We start from the raw sequence: 16,938 nt of genomic DNA, 5'->3' as shown, positions 1-16,938 counted from the left end.
TTACACGGACCCATTAAAGTCATTGGGTCCGTGTAAAACACATACCGCACACGGACGTTGTCCGTGTGCAGTCCGTGTGCCATGCAGGAGACAGCACTACAGTAAGCGCTGTCCCCCCCACATGGTGCTGAAGCCGCGATTCATATCTTCCCTGCAGCAGCGTTTGCTGTAGAGAAGATATGAATAATTGTGTTTAAAATAAAGATCTATGTGCCCGCCGCCCTCCCACCCCCTGTGCGCCCCCCCCCCCCCCCCCCCGCGCGCCCCCCCGCTGATCTGAAAATACTCACCCGGCTCCCTCGCTGGCTGGCGCTACTTCCTGTTCTGGCCGCATCTTCTACTGTATCAGCGGTCACGTGGTGCCGCCGATTACAGTCATGAATATGCGGCTCCACCTCCCATAGGAGTGGAGCTGCATATTCACTACTGTAATGAGCGGTCCCACGTGACCGCTCATACAGTACAAGGTGCGGCCAGGACAGGAAGCAGCGAGGGAGCCGGGAGCTGGGTGAGTATTTTAATCACAGCGGGGGGGCGCACAAGGGGTGGGAGCGGGCGGGGGACCTGGAACTGGTTTTTACACACTATTATTCATATCTTCTCTACAGCACACGCTGCTGCAGGGAAGATATGAATGGCAGCTTCAGCACGATGCAGGGGACAGTGCTAAACTTTAGCGCTGTCTCTGGCATGGTGCGTGTGGTACCCAGCACGGTGCGTGTGGTACCCAGTGGGCACATGGGCGGCACATGTGTGCTGCACGTGTGCCACACTGATGTGCCATAGAAACGCACCGGCACACGGACACAGATAATTCCGGTACCGATTTTTCCGGTACCGGAATTATCTGGACGTGTGAGACTGGCCTAAGATTGTCATTAGGAATCTTAAAAAAATAGATTTTCCATGCAAAATTCTTTTGGTTAAAGTGATATATTATGAACGGTTTTGTCATTTGCTGTTGTTCAATTGTATTGCTTGCAGGGTCATAGTGGGTGAGGATTAAAGGGGTAAAGGGTTTCGAATAAAAACATCAATATATTATATAGCTTATATATTCACTCATAAATCTAGAGCTATTCAAAATTAAAAATCAACGTAAGTATATCACTACATCACATTCATAAAGTCAGCATGTCCAAGGTGCTGGCTTCAATCATTCGCTGCCTATCCTATAACTGCCTTGCACTTTGTAGGAATAAATGGCTGATGTGCAACTTATCAATGGTTATGTGCTTGGTGATTTTCTGCTTTTAAGTGCTTCCGTCTTGTAAAAATATCCAGGGGTCAACTAAAAAGATCTGCAGTAATCAATTTACCTTTACTCTACACATACGCCATGAAAAAAAATAGACTACTACAACCAAAAACTGGTCAGCTTCTAGGTGGTGCTGTGGATTTTAGACATATTATTCAGTGTCTGTGAACCTGTGCTTGATTTTTTTTTAAAGACCCAAAGTTACTTTTACAATTTCGAGTCCAGTGTTTGAGGCTGGAAGTAGTTTTCCAGAATAAAGTGTTTGTGTTTTTCAACATCTAATTGTTGCGGAGCCTTTGACTCCTGGCCTTGTAGACCTCGATGAGAAGATCTTTGACGTATTGGATCTCTCTTTCGATGGAATCTGACTTTTCTTTCAGCTCTCTGTTGAGGACTTCAAGGCCGTGACATTCTTCATCCAAAGCATCGTATTCTGCACGTTTCCGTTGCCGGTATCGAAGAGCTGCTGTTTTGTTCTGGTCTCTCTTTTTCTGCTTGCGGTCACCTTTGGGCTGGTGCGAGACGGCACAACTGGCGGCTGAAGTGCTGGGGCGGTCATACGGGGTAGGCCTGTTGAGTCGTTTGGATTGTACTGGCGGGTCAGTATTGGTGTTAATCACTATAAAATCCTGCTGATCTTCTTGAGGGAAATCACTTGAACCATCTGGGTATAGATTCAGGAGTTCAAGGCATCCAGAATCTAGTGTGTCCAGTGCCACGGGGGCAGGAGCTGGTGTTTCTGCAACGTAGGCATGGTACTCCACTCCTCTATCATCACTGAGTTGTTGATCGGGTGTTGGGAAGAGGAAGTGGACTTCATGAGAAGGCGGGGTGCTGGGGGCCACTTGATCATGAGGCATTGGAAGCCCGGGGGAGAGGGTCTCCTCCAGGAAATAATCTTCCATCTGCTCCAACTCCTTTTTCAGGAGTGTCGCCATGACCTCCAAGTCTGGGGCAGGAGGCCCTGGCACGGATTGCTCGGCCGCTGCTGGCAGGAAACATGAAAAGTCCACCCTTTCCGTCATCCAATCTGTGAATCCTTCGCCTGTACAAAAAAAGTAAAAGTAAAAACATATTATTATACTCAGTTATTAGGCACTGGCTGAAAAATCAGGCACGATTCAAGCTGCTTTGTTATTTTTGGTGTACCCAAAAAAGGTAGACTCGTGCAAATCACTCTCTGATCAAACTCTGATCAGAGTTTGATCAGAGTGTGATCATAGTGTGATGTGTTTCTCTCGGATGAGGAAAAGGTAGAGAAAAACATTTCTCCATCTTCTCCATTAACCCAGTTAATTTTACTCAATCTGAGTAAACGTCAGATCAAACTTGGGCATGGAACGATTTTTTTTCATCAGACAGACTCACGGCCCCACAGAATAAAATTGGTCAGAGTAAAATCCGATGTTTTGCCAGACCGCACTCAGACCAAAAATACGGTAGTCTGCACCTCCCCTAAAAGTGACTAGGGCGGAGTTAAAAAATTAAGATTTTGGAGTACCTAAGTATTTACACAAAGGAGGCCCAGAAGATCCTTCTGCCACATAAAAGACACCAGTAATAAAAATAGCATGTAGCGGGAGAGGGTCCTGAATACAATTTTGCATTGGGACCCATGAACTTCCGCTTAGCCCTTCGGGACCAGTTGAGTATTTGTGTTTGAATCTTTGACAGACAAAGGAACCCAAGAGCGAGAGACTCTAGATAGACATTTAATAAGATGGCTATGTCTCACTTACCTGCCAGGCATCCTCCTTCAGCCCCGTGGAAATTGACCCCGTCCTCCATGTGCACTGGAAGCTGTTCATAGTGATTTCCATGAGCAGGGATCTTAAGGAGATCCGCCCGCCAGTGCAGAGTGCTAACTGGCAACATCGAGATCTCCAGGTCCAGATTCAAAGCCGCCAGGAGAGACATCTTGACCAGAATTATTCAGGTTTGGACCGGAGAGTTGTTCGGGAGCACGATTCCAGCTGGAGATGACAGCGGAAGGCGCAGAGGGTATAAGAGACCTGCAACAAACGGGAGGTGTATTAATGTTGGTGCCTCATCCATGGGGCAATAGTCACATTTGTGTATACAACGCTGGAGCCATGGATATTTTGGGACAATGCAACATCTGAATTGTTGCAACAATTGGAAAATATGTGCAACTAAACCCAAATGTGATACAGGTCACAAAAATCTAGATCTCAATGACCTCTCAATATTGTAAAGCTGTGAAGCATTTTGGAAGGTGAGATCGAAGATCATTCAATGACTTTAAAAAAAAATAATAAAAATAAAAAAACAATTTTGTTAATCTTTTATATAATATGAATAACAGTTGCTTTGACAATATGGCACTAGTCGTAGCATGGCCTCCAAGGGGTACTTGAGGAAACTATGGTTGAACTGACAGCTGTTATGTGTCGTGTCTACTGGTAACAAGTTATCTGATCTAAAGATGAAAGGTCGTAGTTCCAGGAAACCTGTGTCAGGAGGAAGGATACAGCAAGGTCTATGTTTAACCAAGCTGGTTATTCAATAACTACTTCAATGCTAACATGTTTGCCACATATTGTGCATTCAGCAATTCACAGTGCAGAGAAGTCATTAACAGTGCTATTTAGTAACCCACAGACAGGGGGCGCCGGCAGGTCAGTTTCTGCAAAATCAATCACTGGATCAGCAAATCCCTTGATTTGTTTTACTCTATGTGTTAGATATAAAAATAAGATAGCGGAAATATCCTTTGTCCCATATACGTGGAATCTAGCATTGCCTGAGCAGGCCTGTTAATTACAGATCAGGACTATGGGGGCAGACCCTGCTGCCAATTTCTATCTACAGTAGGTGGGACAATAGTGGTTAATGAAAAAAATCCAACTCAGCCGATCACTATGTCATCAGAACAGATCACTGCCTCCATATAACATGACCTGTACATGTAGATCTTCTGTACGGCTCAGTTCACACAAGAGTAGAAGAAAAATAATCTGAGTTTCGTCCAGAAAAAAACAGGCAATTTTTATCTAAATCTTCAAACGTATGGCATCCATTTTTTTTTACAACAGCAGTTGTTAAAATGTACAGAGACCTGGGGCTGGTTTCATACATCCATAAAACACAGACAGTGTTGGGGTCGGAGAGCAGGCCCAATCGCAGGGTGTCCCCTCCTGTATCCTCTATATGTTAACTCAGGATGGGAGACATGGCGGTCAGGGCAAGTCTTCCCGTATCTACTTCACGGAGGATTGGAACCCCCCTTACATGTATCATAAAGGGGATCGGTCACCATGAAAATGCAGTCTAATCTGCAGGCACCATGTTATAGGGCAGGAGGAGCTAGATAGATTGATATATAGGTTTTTTTCATAAGATTTAGTATAACCTGTGATTGAATCATTTAATCCTCTGCTTCTTCTGGGGTTTTCTGTCCAGTGGGCGGTCCTATCAGTGACTGACTGCTTTCTTTGTATTACTGTGCATAGAGAGACAGTTGTCAATCACTGATAGGACCGCCCACTGGACCAGAAACCCCAGAAGAAGCAGAGGATGAAACAATGAAAAAAACAGGTTATCCTAAATCCTTTCTCACAAAGCTAGATATCCACTACTCCTGATCTATAGCATGCTGCCTGCAGATTGGACTGCATTTTCATGGTGACAGGTTCCCTTTAAAACCGTTGTCATGGATTAGATAACCCTTCTGATTTCTTTAAAAAACGGTGCCACACTCGTCTACTACAGGCTGTGTGAGGTATTGCAGCTCCGCCCCATTACTTTTAATGGAACTGAGCTGCAATGCCATTGACAACCTGTAGATAGGTTTGGCGCACCTTTTTTTACTAATCCCCATTTAAAGAGACAAGTCAAGTGCTGGGACCGAACTAAAATACCAGACAATATGAAATAAAGTGATGTTGTTGCCATGACAAAAAAAAGCAAACGTTTTGCATGACATTTGGAAATGATTAAATTATGTACATTTTGGAGAGAAAAATATTTTTTTATGCAGTTTGATCATTTTACATTTTATACAATTTTTCATTTACGCTTATAATAAATCAAGGTCTGTTCCCCTTTTTTTTTTTTTTTAAAAAAATCATTCTGTATATTAACATTGTTTTCCATGGATCCAGATGACGGATTGTCTTCTTCCATACCCCTCCCTTCCCCGTGCCCAACCTGCTGCATTTACAGTAAATGCTTCTTATCTCTAAACTCTCTCCCCCCGGGAATGATTTTTCTAGTCCATGAAAAACAAGCGTAAATTAAATCCCAAGGGCTGAGCTGGCGCAGATGGTTCAGGTAAAGCCCGAGCATTAGATTTACAAAACATATTCTCTATTTTCAGGTTTTTTTGCTTATTTATATTCATTAAAATATATTGAAAATTTGCAAAAATAAAAACAAATGCCTATAAAAGAGTAAAAAAAAAAAAAAAAAGTACACCACCAATTTACAAAAAATATATATTTGAATATCAAAATAAAATTATGAAAAAAATTTATATGAAAAAAAAAAAAATATTAAATCCATCTAGGTTAAAAAAAATATGTAACTTTTTAGATATAAACTTTTTATTTTTATAATCATTGGTCAAGTGACGTCACATTAATTTGTAGTTGCATTTTTATATTGATATGGATGCGCCAATTATCCAGATAAAGGAACTGAAAGTATCAGCAGTCACTAGATTACAAAATTTGAATAAAATAAAAAAAAAAAAAAAATTAAATAAAATGACGTAGATATGGCGTTGGTACTTACTCCATCTTTGCAGACGCTGTGGTGCGGCACAAGTGCACGAGCACACTTGTTTTGCGGTGTTGCACGATTTAGAAAGCCATGATCACTCTCAAGCCAAAGGTTTAATGATGTCTGAGCTGCGAAAGTGATATGAGTCCCAGCGTCCGGAGACTAAACCTGTATACTGTAATATGGAGATTACATCACCGCATCTCCCGCCTACAATTAACCCGTTCCCTGCCATAGGAATGGTCTAAAGAAGCAGGGATTACAATTCGCCGAGGGATATAATAGGCGGATTCCATCTCCTGATCGGGTCTGGTGATAGTCATTTGACTTTGGACTCATTTCGGGATTTTTTTTTCTTACGTAAAGGAAATCCCATGCTTTTTTTTTTGTTTAGAAAAGGGGAAACTAGAAAAAATAAAGCATTTTCTTTTTTTAGTTACTTCAGCTTGAGTGGAATAGCTACAGCAGGGCCCTGGGGTCTTAAAAGGGGTTGTCCAGTCCTTTTATACTGATGGCATAGCCTTAGGGCTATGTCCGTATAAATGGGACTGAGATCAGGACACAGAGCACGGACTGGCCGGCTGCTATTCCGACCCGAGCGTGACAGCTTCATGTAGTTCTGTGCAGCTGTCATGCTCAGGTCGGTAGAGCCGCCGGCCAGTCCGTGCATTGCATTAAGATCTTGAGCCGATTCATACGTTCATCTGATTGTAGCTGGTTTCATCTAATGGGCATGGGGGGGCATGTAGGGGTGGCCATATTCTCCTCTACCATATAAACAGACACCATTAGTATAAATGGCACACAATAGGTATTACAGATGTTGCATTTGCGCTTAGGGGCTTCAAGTTACACCTCTGCTCAGCCTCTTGGGTGATGAGCAATATGGTCACAAATACAGCTCACATAGGGGGTCCCCACCGCCCAGCGACTCATGCCTTATTTTACCACAATTGCAGGGCTGGACGCTATTTTTATATATTAGTACTTGACAAAAAAGTGACAACTCTTGTAGGAGACATAAGGCAGCCTTATTCATAGTCACCATTTTACCAACGAGGCAGAAGAACACGATTCCTGAATAGGTATCTAGAAGTGACCTTTTTTTAATAGCATCTAAGTTTTATATTTTGTAAGGATTTTTCAGGTTTTTTTTTTAATATTTTATGCAGTTTGAATTCATTTGTACTGTATTATATCAGTTATAATTGTTGAGTACAGTCGTGCAGTATTTGTATAGCATCTTTCCCAGCCATTTTTGCCTATTGAATGCCCCAGAACAATTGTCATAAGTGATTAACGTCACTGAGCACAAACTGACACTGGGGAAATTACATCTTTAGTGACTTACAGCTCCAAGACAAAATACACATAGGGACTAATATATATATATATATATATATATATATATATATATACGGCATATATATATATATATATATATATATATATATACGGTATATATATATATATATATAAAGGTATATATTATATAATATATATATATGTTTATATACACAAGGTGGTCCAAAAGTAGGTGGACAGTATGTGTAATAGGGTTATGAAGTGGGAGATTTATCAGAAATGGTGTAAAGTGAAACTGACTCAGTTGCTCTTAGCAACCAATCAGCTTCCAGTTTTCATTCTTCACAGACTCTTTGGGAAAAGAAAGGTGGAATCTGATTGGTTGCTAAGGGCAACTGAGTCAGTTTCACTTTACACCATGTTTGATAAATCTCTCCCTTCATAACCTTATTACACATACTATCCACCAACGTTTGGACCACCCTGTATATATATATATATATTTACTCACCCTATAACAATTTTCCAAACAGATTTACATAATTTATTACACGAGTGAAGGCAATATGATCTAATAATGTTTAATACCCATATGTTAATAGAATGTTGCCACCTAGTGGCTAAATGATCAAGAAGAGTTGAGGAATACTTTTAAAAATAGGCAGGATTTTTCTGTCTGTTCACCTGGTTCTCGCCCTGGTTGTGCAATGTTATTTCTGAGCTCAGTCTGAGATGTATAAACATGTTTTCTCTGCATACCCGAGGCTTTATGTGATATTTTAGTATAACAGGTATACCTATACATTGCTGAAATTCTTTTATAGAAATCTAAAGCATCAGGGTTTGTCAATGTCTAAAGCAGTGGTGGGTGAGCGACAACTCAGGGGCCACCTCTGGGGCTCCGAAGACAGTATAGCCTTATTGGTGGTCAACCTACCACATCTTTGGAGCCCCAGAGGTGGCCCCTGAGTTGCCGCTTACCCACCAATTTTGAGATTTTGAAGTGTGAATTGTCCATTGACTTTAAGAAAGGGATTTATAAAGGTTTAGTCACTGACAGCTCTAAGCCTCTCCAGCATCTCTCCTGGGATCTTCACAGGGCCATGAAAAACAACAGTAAATTAACCCCCGAGGGGTTAAGCTGCTGCAGATGGTCCTATTCGAGAACAATATTATTTACAGGTATCACTGCTAAACCCAACTCTACATTTACCACATTGATCTTAGAGACTAAACGACTGGACTAGAACTAATAGGGGTCCACAACAATGAAACAGGCCAACTGGGCTCCTTAAAAATTGCTAGTCGTGGTATTTGGAAACTGGTATTTTTTAATAATTTTTTTAATAATAATATTAAATATGTCAGAAATGTATAACACAATTTAGAATTTATATCTAGTTCTCTTATGACTTATAACTAATGGGGAGTTAATAGATGGAAGTCTACCAGTCAGGATCTTTATCTGTTAGCCATGGAGGACAGCAGCTTTCAAAAACATTAATATATGTGTAATACTTCTCTTCTCCTGTGGGGGTGCTGTAGAGAAATAGAACACTCGCTGATAGGTTCCTCCAAGGATTGTGGCTGATCAGGACCAACAGTGATCAGATTATTATCGGGGAACCCTTATAATAAAAATAATCTGGCCAATGGGGATAGCCCTTTCAAGGTTTATTTTGGTTGATGTCCATACAAACTGTTCTCTTATTTATATTTTTCTTCATAAAGCTCCCATGCACATTATATGATAATGGGCCAAAATATATCTTTGTCTGCCTCTGTCAATTATGGCCTTTTTGTCTGCCAATGATGCAGTTAGTGATTATCATCAGCCAAACAAATTTGGAATGATAGTAGCCATTCATCAGACAGGCAGCCATCGTTTCTTTTCACCAAAGCGGACAATTAATCATTATGGTTGTAACCGACTATTTTGGCCAACTTTTATCTCACACGTATGGCTATATTCTACCATTGATAGGATGGGCATGGGTATGCCAAAATGGGGTGCTTTTGACATGGCTATGGGTGCCATTTGACGCAAATCCTTGTTTTTTTACCAACTTCATATAAGAAATACTATTGAGGCAGAGAGCTCCAATTGTCTGAACATACATATGTCAATCCTCTAGCACATAATTACCAAGCATAGTGGGAAATTTATAAGGTTTATAGGGACTGGAAGCTGGCACCCAGAAAAAGGTTAATCTTTGATTTGGGGAAAACTGCCTTAAAAGGGTTGTCTATGACATTAACATTTATGGCCTATCCATGAATGGCCTCTCAATGTCTGATCAGTGGGGGTGAGACGCCCAGCATCCCTGCAGATCAGCTGTTCCCGGTATTGGCGGCAGCCCGAACTGTTCAGTTACGGACCTGCACAGCACATCTCTGCTGACTCGATAGTGGCCGCCGCGACCGGGTACTGCATATCCGCCACCTATTGATGTGAATAACTGACCAGTTCCGGCCACTGCCGACACTGGGAACAGCTGAATGGCGAGTGATCAGACATTGAAATACCATCAATGGATGATCGGATAGGCCATCAATGTTAAAGTCCTGGACAACCCCTTTAAATGATCAGGTATTTCAGTAGGTAGAAGTTATCATCCACAGGATGGGTGATAACTTCTAATTTGGTGAGATCACTGGGACCCCCACCTATCATCAGAACGAGGCATTTTCCTCCTCTGAAAAAAGTGAATACATGAGACCGCCACTACATTAACTCTCTATGGGACTACCAGAAAAAGATTCCGGCAGACCATAGAGAATGAGTGGAGCCGTGGTCTTGCATGCTCACTACTGCTCCAGCAGACCCATAGAGAATAAGTGAAGCGGTGGTCTTGCAAGCTCACTACTGCTCCAGCAGACCCATAGAGAATAAGTGAAGCGGTGGTCTTGCAAGCTCACTACTGCTCCAGCAGACCCATAGAGAATGAGGGGATCCGTGGTCTCACATGCTCACTACTGCTCCAGCAGACCCATAGAGAATGAGTGTAGCCGTGGTCTCGCATGCTCACTACTGCTCCAGCAAACCCATAGAGAATGCGTGTAGCCGTGGTCTCGCATGCTCACTATTGCTCCAGCATACCCATAGAGAATGAGTGAAGTGGTGGTCTCGCATGCTCACTACGCTCCACCAAGCCCATAGGGAATGAGTGGAGCCGTGGTCTCGCATGCTCACTACTGCTCCAGCAGACCCATAGAGAATGAGTGGAGCCGTGGTCTCGCATGCTCACTACTACTCCAGTACTCCAGCAGACCATAGAGAATGAGGGGAGCCATGGTCTCACATGCTCACTGCTGCTCCAGCAGACCATAGAGAATGAGGGGAGCCGTGGTCTCGCATGCTCACTACTACTCCAGTACTCCAGCAGACCCATAGAGAATGAGTGGAGCCATGGTCTCACATGCTCACTGCTGCTCCAGCAGACCATAGAGAATGAGGGGAGCCGTGGTCTCGCATGCTCACTGCTGCTCCAGCAGACTCATAGAGAATGAGTGGAGCCGTGGTCTCGCATGCTCACTACTACTCCAGTACTCCAGCAAACCCATAGAGAATGAGTGGAGCCATGGTCTCACATGCTCACTGCTGCTCCAGCAGACCATAGAGAATGAGGGGAGCCGTGGTCTCGCATGCTCACTACTGCTCCAGCAGACTCATAGAGAATGAGTGAAGCGGTGGTCTCGCATGCTCACTACTGCTCCAGCAGACCCTAGAGAATGAGTGAAGCGGTGGTCTCGCATGCTCACTACTGCTCCAGCAGACCATAGAGAATGAGTGAAGCGGAGGTCTCACATGCTCACTACTGCTCCAGCAGACCATAGAGAATGAGTGGAGCCGTGGTCTCACATGCTCACTACTGCTCCAGCAGACTCATTGAGAATGAGTGAAGCGGAGGTCTCGCATGCTCACTACTGCTCCAGCAGACTTATTGAGAATGAGTGAAGCGGTGGTCTTGCATGCTCACTACTGCTCCAGCAGACTCATAGAGAATGAGTGAAGCGGTGGTCTCGCATGCTCACTACTGCTCCGGCAAACCTTTAGAGATTGTTTGGAAGGGTGGTCTTGCATCACATCCTCACTACCACTCCATTCTACAGGGGATATAAGTGACCTTGTCTGACGACAGATGGGGGTCCCAGGGATCAGACTTACAATCATATAGAAGTTTTCTGATGGATAGGTGATAACTTCAACATAGTTAAATACCCTATGAAATAGTGTGCATGGACAAAATATACACATCAATCATAATCTCAAGGCAAATAAAGGATATTGCATACAGTATGTGTGCCCTATATGTTACAACATTTTTGTTAGTAATGTGGATCGGTATGGCACGGGTATCTGTGGCTTTTATGCAACCTATGCATTTTTATTAACACCACACCCCTTAGTGCCTCCATTTTTTCTAAATCTTTTTGTGTAAATTTTTTTGTTGGATCATATTGTATTTTTTGGGAAGAAATATTTGACCGTGATGAGCATTGTTTAGGTTGTAGCGGAATACCCCTACACAAAGGTATTCCACTGGTAAGTCATTATCACTTATTTACGGGATAGGGTAGAACTACTACATCAGTAAGGGTAACCCCACCAATTGCATAAAGGGGATACCATGTTGTGGGCAACTGATACTGGGATACCCACTGATTTACAGAATTAGGGTCTCGAGCTTCCCATTTGAATGGCGTGGTGGTCAAGCATTCCTTCAAAGTCTATGGGTTTGATGGAGACAACCGAGTACAGAGCATGGATATCCTCGTCAGTCATATAGACATTGAAGGAAGGTTCGACAACCACTCCATTAGACATGCAGCCCCCATTCTGGAAAAAAGCCAGCACTCAGATCCCCTGTAGCGTTCACATAGGAGATACATGTGCATATATATATATATATATATACATATATATATATATATATATATAATGATGGATATGTTGATTTCATAAATTTATGTCACAGCTGCTGCACAATCTCTTAGGGAACTGATATGTCATTCATTCCCCAGAGGGCCGTACACGAGCATCTGACTGACATGACTACACCAAAACATCACGACAGTTGTCAGGTTGGGTCTAGAACGCGTGACGACCAGTGATCCGCATATAGAACAATGTCGTGAGTTTACAAAATCTCCTGTGATCACATTTAACCATTTAGAGATCTAACTACAGACTAGACAACCAAGGGCCATTTGGTTTATTATTACCCCAAAACGCGTCGGTTAATAAAAGCTTCTATTTTATACCACCGAGGATTCTTTATTTCCGCAGGTACCATGATCTTTCTACTAACTTCCTAGGGACCATAATAACATACAGGGGGGGCAAAGTTAAACTTTTCTTTTTACAAAGAATCCAGATGTTTTGGATGGGGACAGCATTTATTAGGATCTCCGACACTTAAACTTACGGAATAAAGCTACGACATGGTACATAAGCGAGCCCATCTCTTCTGCTATATTAGGATGGCGCCATATCTTGTGTTGTCACCCCCAACAGTTGGCCTGTGGGGGGCTGCATGCTACAGTAAAGTATTTTGCATTGATATATCTGTTATACGTAATATTCCATTATGGCTTACTGAATTGTAAAGTGCTACGGAATATGTTGGCGCCACATATCATGATATATAATGTAAGCCCTCAAGGGCAGGGTCCTCGCCCCTCTGTATCAGTCTGTAATTGTTAGTTTGCTTACTGTAAGTGATATCTGTAACTTGTATGTAACCCCTTCTCATGTACAGCATCATGGAATCAATGGTGCTATATAAATAAATAATAATAATAATATAACATTTACGATACACACCACAAAAAATAGGCAGAATTAACCCGTTAGTAGCCGGTCAGACTATATAAACTACTTACGCCATTTTCGCGGTTGTGTCGCAGTCGTAGCACAAGTGCAGTCGCACACTTGTTTCGTAGTCGTGCAAGTCTACAAAGCCATGGTGACTCATGTACGAGAGTGGTGTGTGTCTGTGATTGAGCTGCTGCTGGGAGGATATGGCTTCTAGGTTTCCAGGGGCTGAACTTTGTACACTGTAGACAGCAGAGGTGACATCAGCTGTGACTACAGATCCCTCCGCAGATTCCACGCCTCGCTGTCAGCACCACTGGGAACGGTTCGCATCACCGCTGCAGTTTGTGTCAGATCATTTCTGCTTTTTCACTTGCAATATTATTTTGTTTCACTTTTTTTTTTATTTTCTTTTTAGTCTTTTTTTTTTTTTTACTTTTTCTTCATGTCCGGTTGGATTTACAGGGACTATTTGTGGACAGAAAAGTGACATGCTTAGATTGCAACAGCATTGCATCAGCCTGGAGGGAGGTGTGGATTCTGCAGGTCATTGGGTTTATGGCAGCTCATTGGACCTCCATGCTGAGGCCTTCCGTGTGATGGGTGCGGCCTGGGAGATGTGATGGTCAGATGACTCGGGAAAAAAAAGTTGGCATATTTTCAAATTTCTCTCAAAACACTTCTAGATGTGTTACTGTGCGCTACAACGTGGGAACTGCTGCTTAAGGCATGCCAGATAGGATTTTTCTTATCTTCCTTCTCAAAAAAAATAAAAATATTGAAATATATGTATTTATTTGGTGGGGTCAGGTCTGCCAACTTTTAGGCTGCCGTCACACTAGCAGTATTTGGTCAGTATTTTACCTCAGTATTTGTAGCCAAAACCACCTGGATTGGGTGATAAATACAGAAGTGGTGCATATGTTTCTATTTTACTTTTCCTCTAATTGTTCCACTCCTGGTTTTGGCTACAAATACTGATGTAAAATACTGACCAAATACTGATAGTGTGACGGCAACCTTACAAATACTGATGTGAAATACTCACCAAATACTGCTAGTGTGACGGCAGCCTTATAAACCAGGAGTGGGACATATATTACGTCTTGTACATAATAATTATGTCCCTATTGAAATCCGTTACTGTTCTAGCCAGCAATATCTCTTTCATGGCCATTATAGAGTATGATGCTCCAAAAATGCTCCCACTAACGCACAGTGAATACCCCCCCTCCCCCCCCGTTTTATCCCACATATATAGTATATGTGATTACATATACAGTATATGTATGCATAACTAGCTGTTTCCAGCCAGCTAACGCTCGGCGATAATGTGGGGGAACGGAGCCTCGTGTGGTAATGTGGGGGAACAGAGCCTCGTGTGGTGATGTGGGGGAACGAAGCCACGTGCGGTAATGTGGAGGGTCGGAGCCTCGTGTGTTAATGTGTGAGGACGGAGCCTCGTATGGTCATGTGTGGGGACAGAGCCTCGTGTGGTAATGTGTGGGGATGCAGCCTTGTGTGGTAATGTGTGAGGACAGAGCCTCGTGTGGTAATGTGGGGGGCGGGATTATGTGTGGTAATGTGGTGGGGGTGGGATTATGTGCAGTGATGTGGTGGGGGCGGGATTATGTGCGGTGATGTGGTGGGGGGGCTGGATTATGTGTGGTGGGGGGGTGGTATTATGTGTGGTGATGTGGGGGCGGGAATATGTGTGGTGATGTGGTGGGGGGCGGGATTATGTGTGGTGATGTGGTGGGGAGCGGGATTATGTGTGGTGTTGTGGTGGGGGGTGGAATTATGTGTGGTGATGTGGTGGGGGGCGGGATTATGTGTGGTGATGTGGCGGGGGAGGCGGGATTATGTGTGGTGATGTGAGGGGCCAGGATTATGTGTGGTAATGTGGTGGGGGGCGGGATTATGTGTGGTAATGTGGTGGGGGGAGGGATTATGTGTGGTAATCTGGTGGGGGGCTGGATTATCTGTGGTGATGTGGTGGGGGGCAGTATTATGAATGGTGATGTGGTGGGGGGTGGGATTATGTGTGGTGATGTGGTGGGGGGTGGGATTATGTGTGGTGTGGGGCCGGCATTATGTGTGGTGATGTGGTGGGGGGCGGGATTATATGTGGTGGGGGGCAGGATTATGTGTGGTGATGTGGTGGGGGGCGGGATTATGTGTGGTGATGTGGTAGGGGCGAGATTATGTGGTGATGTGGTGAGGGCGGGATTATGTGTGGTAATGTGGTGGGGGTGGGATTGTGTGTGGCAATGGAGTGGGGGGCGGGATTATGTGTGGTGATGTGGTGGGGGGCGGGATTGTGTGTGGTGATGTGGTGGGGGGCGGGATTGTGTGTGGTAATGTGGTGGGGGGCGGGATTGTGTGTGGTAATGTGGTGGGGGGCGGGATTGTGTGTGTTAATGTGGTGGGGGGAGGGATTGTGTGGTAATGTGGTGGGGGGCGGGATTGTGTGTGGTAATCTGGTGGGGGGCGGGATTATCTGTGGTGATGTGTTGGGGGGCAGTATTATGTGTGGTAATGTGGTGGGGGGGCGGGATTATGTGTGATGTGGTGGGGGGCGGGATTATGTGTGGTGGTGTGGGGGCGGGATTATGTGTGGTGATGTGGTGGGGGGCAGGATTGTGTGTGGTGATGTGGTGGGGGGCAGAGCGTCTGTGCAGGGGCGGGATTAGCGAGTAATCACGATGCCTCTTATATATATAGATATGTGCCCCCTATGAGATCCCCAAAGGCAGCACACACACACAGTATCATGACCCCTACCCAGTATGATGGCCTGTCAGTAGGATGCCCCCACACAGTCTCCTTGGCAGTATGAGGGCCCCCCAGTCCCCTACTCAGAATTAAGGTTCCATACAGTTCTCTACTCAGTAAGAATGCCTTTACAGCCTCCTCAGTGAGAGGGAACCTCACACAGTATGAGGTCCCCACAGCCTCCCTCACAGAATGAGGGACTCCACAGTCCCTAACTCAATATAGGAGCCCATAAAGTCCCCATCTCAATATGGGGGTTCTTGTAGAAATCGCAGGAACATCAGATGCTGCCACGGACAGGAGGCAGAACAAACAATACATGCACTCCACGCAGGGAGTGAGGGATTGCAGAGGGATAGTAGTAATGGGATAGAACTGTGAAGGAGGAAGGATGGGTTGGGGTGAACGATAATTCAATATGAAAGTGGTGGCACTTATCAAACTGATGTCTTCTGGTATGCCGAGTTCCAGGGTTCCCACGGTGGCACCGACAGTAGCGGCGCGTGGTGTCTTGGTGTTGTCCGTGGCAGGCAAGGATCCAACAGTGGCACCGACAACAGCGGCACTTGACGTCTCAACACAGCCTCTGAGACGCGTGTGTCTGTCAGGGTACTGAGTCCAACGTGAGGTACCGCCGTAACGAACTCTCACTCCGCGGTGTGTGCAGGTCGTTGTTCAACAGGTACTGGCTTAGGCGGGAGTACCACACGGCGTCCTGCTAACGGCACGGTCTGAGGTGTTAGCCCTGAGTCACCACCTGGCGAGGAGGGTGTCGGGAACCTGTCAATTGGTCACCTTCCAGTGAGGGACCTCTCTGCCGAGGGTCCATAGAGGCGGCCTGAGCAATCAAGCTGCTCTGACTTTGCAGCAGCCATAGTGCCCGTCCTGCCACTCAGCTTTCCCGCATGAGCTCTGCCACTTTTCCCATGCGTAGCGCTATCTGGCCCCGCCTTGCCTAGCCCAATCACATGACTCGATTCATCCAACAATCTAGATCTCCCCCCCCCCTGCAACATGGGTGACAGCCACGGCAGTTTCA

At 44.5% G+C, this 16,938-nt stretch overlaps 1 protein-coding gene across 2 annotated transcripts; it reads right to left on the bottom strand.

Moving 5' to 3' along the window:
• Positions 1-921: 921 nt before the first annotated feature.
• ATF5 (activating transcription factor 5) lies at positions 922-13,370 on the bottom strand. 2 transcript variants are annotated; one of them, XM_069750953.1, is made up of 3 exons: positions 13,193-13,370; positions 2,998-3,270; positions 922-2,303 (listed from the first exon to the last, which is right to left on the bottom strand). In XM_069750953.1, the coding sequence occupies exons 2-3, from the start codon at positions 3,173-3,175 to the stop codon at positions 1,537-1,539; spliced, it is 945 nt and encodes a 314-aa protein (XP_069607054.1). In that variant the 5' UTR covers positions 3,176-3,270; positions 13,193-13,370; the 3' UTR covers positions 922-1,536. The 2 variants fall into 2 exon arrangements, with proteins under 2 accessions (XP_069607054.1, XP_069607055.1); XM_069750954.1 differs by lacking the exon at positions 13,193-13,370 and adding an exon at positions 6,014-6,150 and having other exon boundaries at positions 1,304-2,303.
• Between the last annotated feature and the right edge of the window lie 3,568 nt (positions 13,371-16,938).

The sequence above is a fragment of the Ranitomeya imitator genome, chromosome 2, assembly GCF_032444005.1.
Source record: "Ranitomeya imitator isolate aRanImi1 chromosome 2, aRanImi1.pri, whole genome shotgun sequence".
Classification (NCBI taxonomy): domain Eukaryota; kingdom Metazoa; phylum Chordata; class Amphibia; order Anura; family Dendrobatidae; genus Ranitomeya; species Ranitomeya imitator.
Note: the sequence above shows the minus strand (reverse complement) of the source record. Positions and strands in the feature narration are given on the sequence as shown.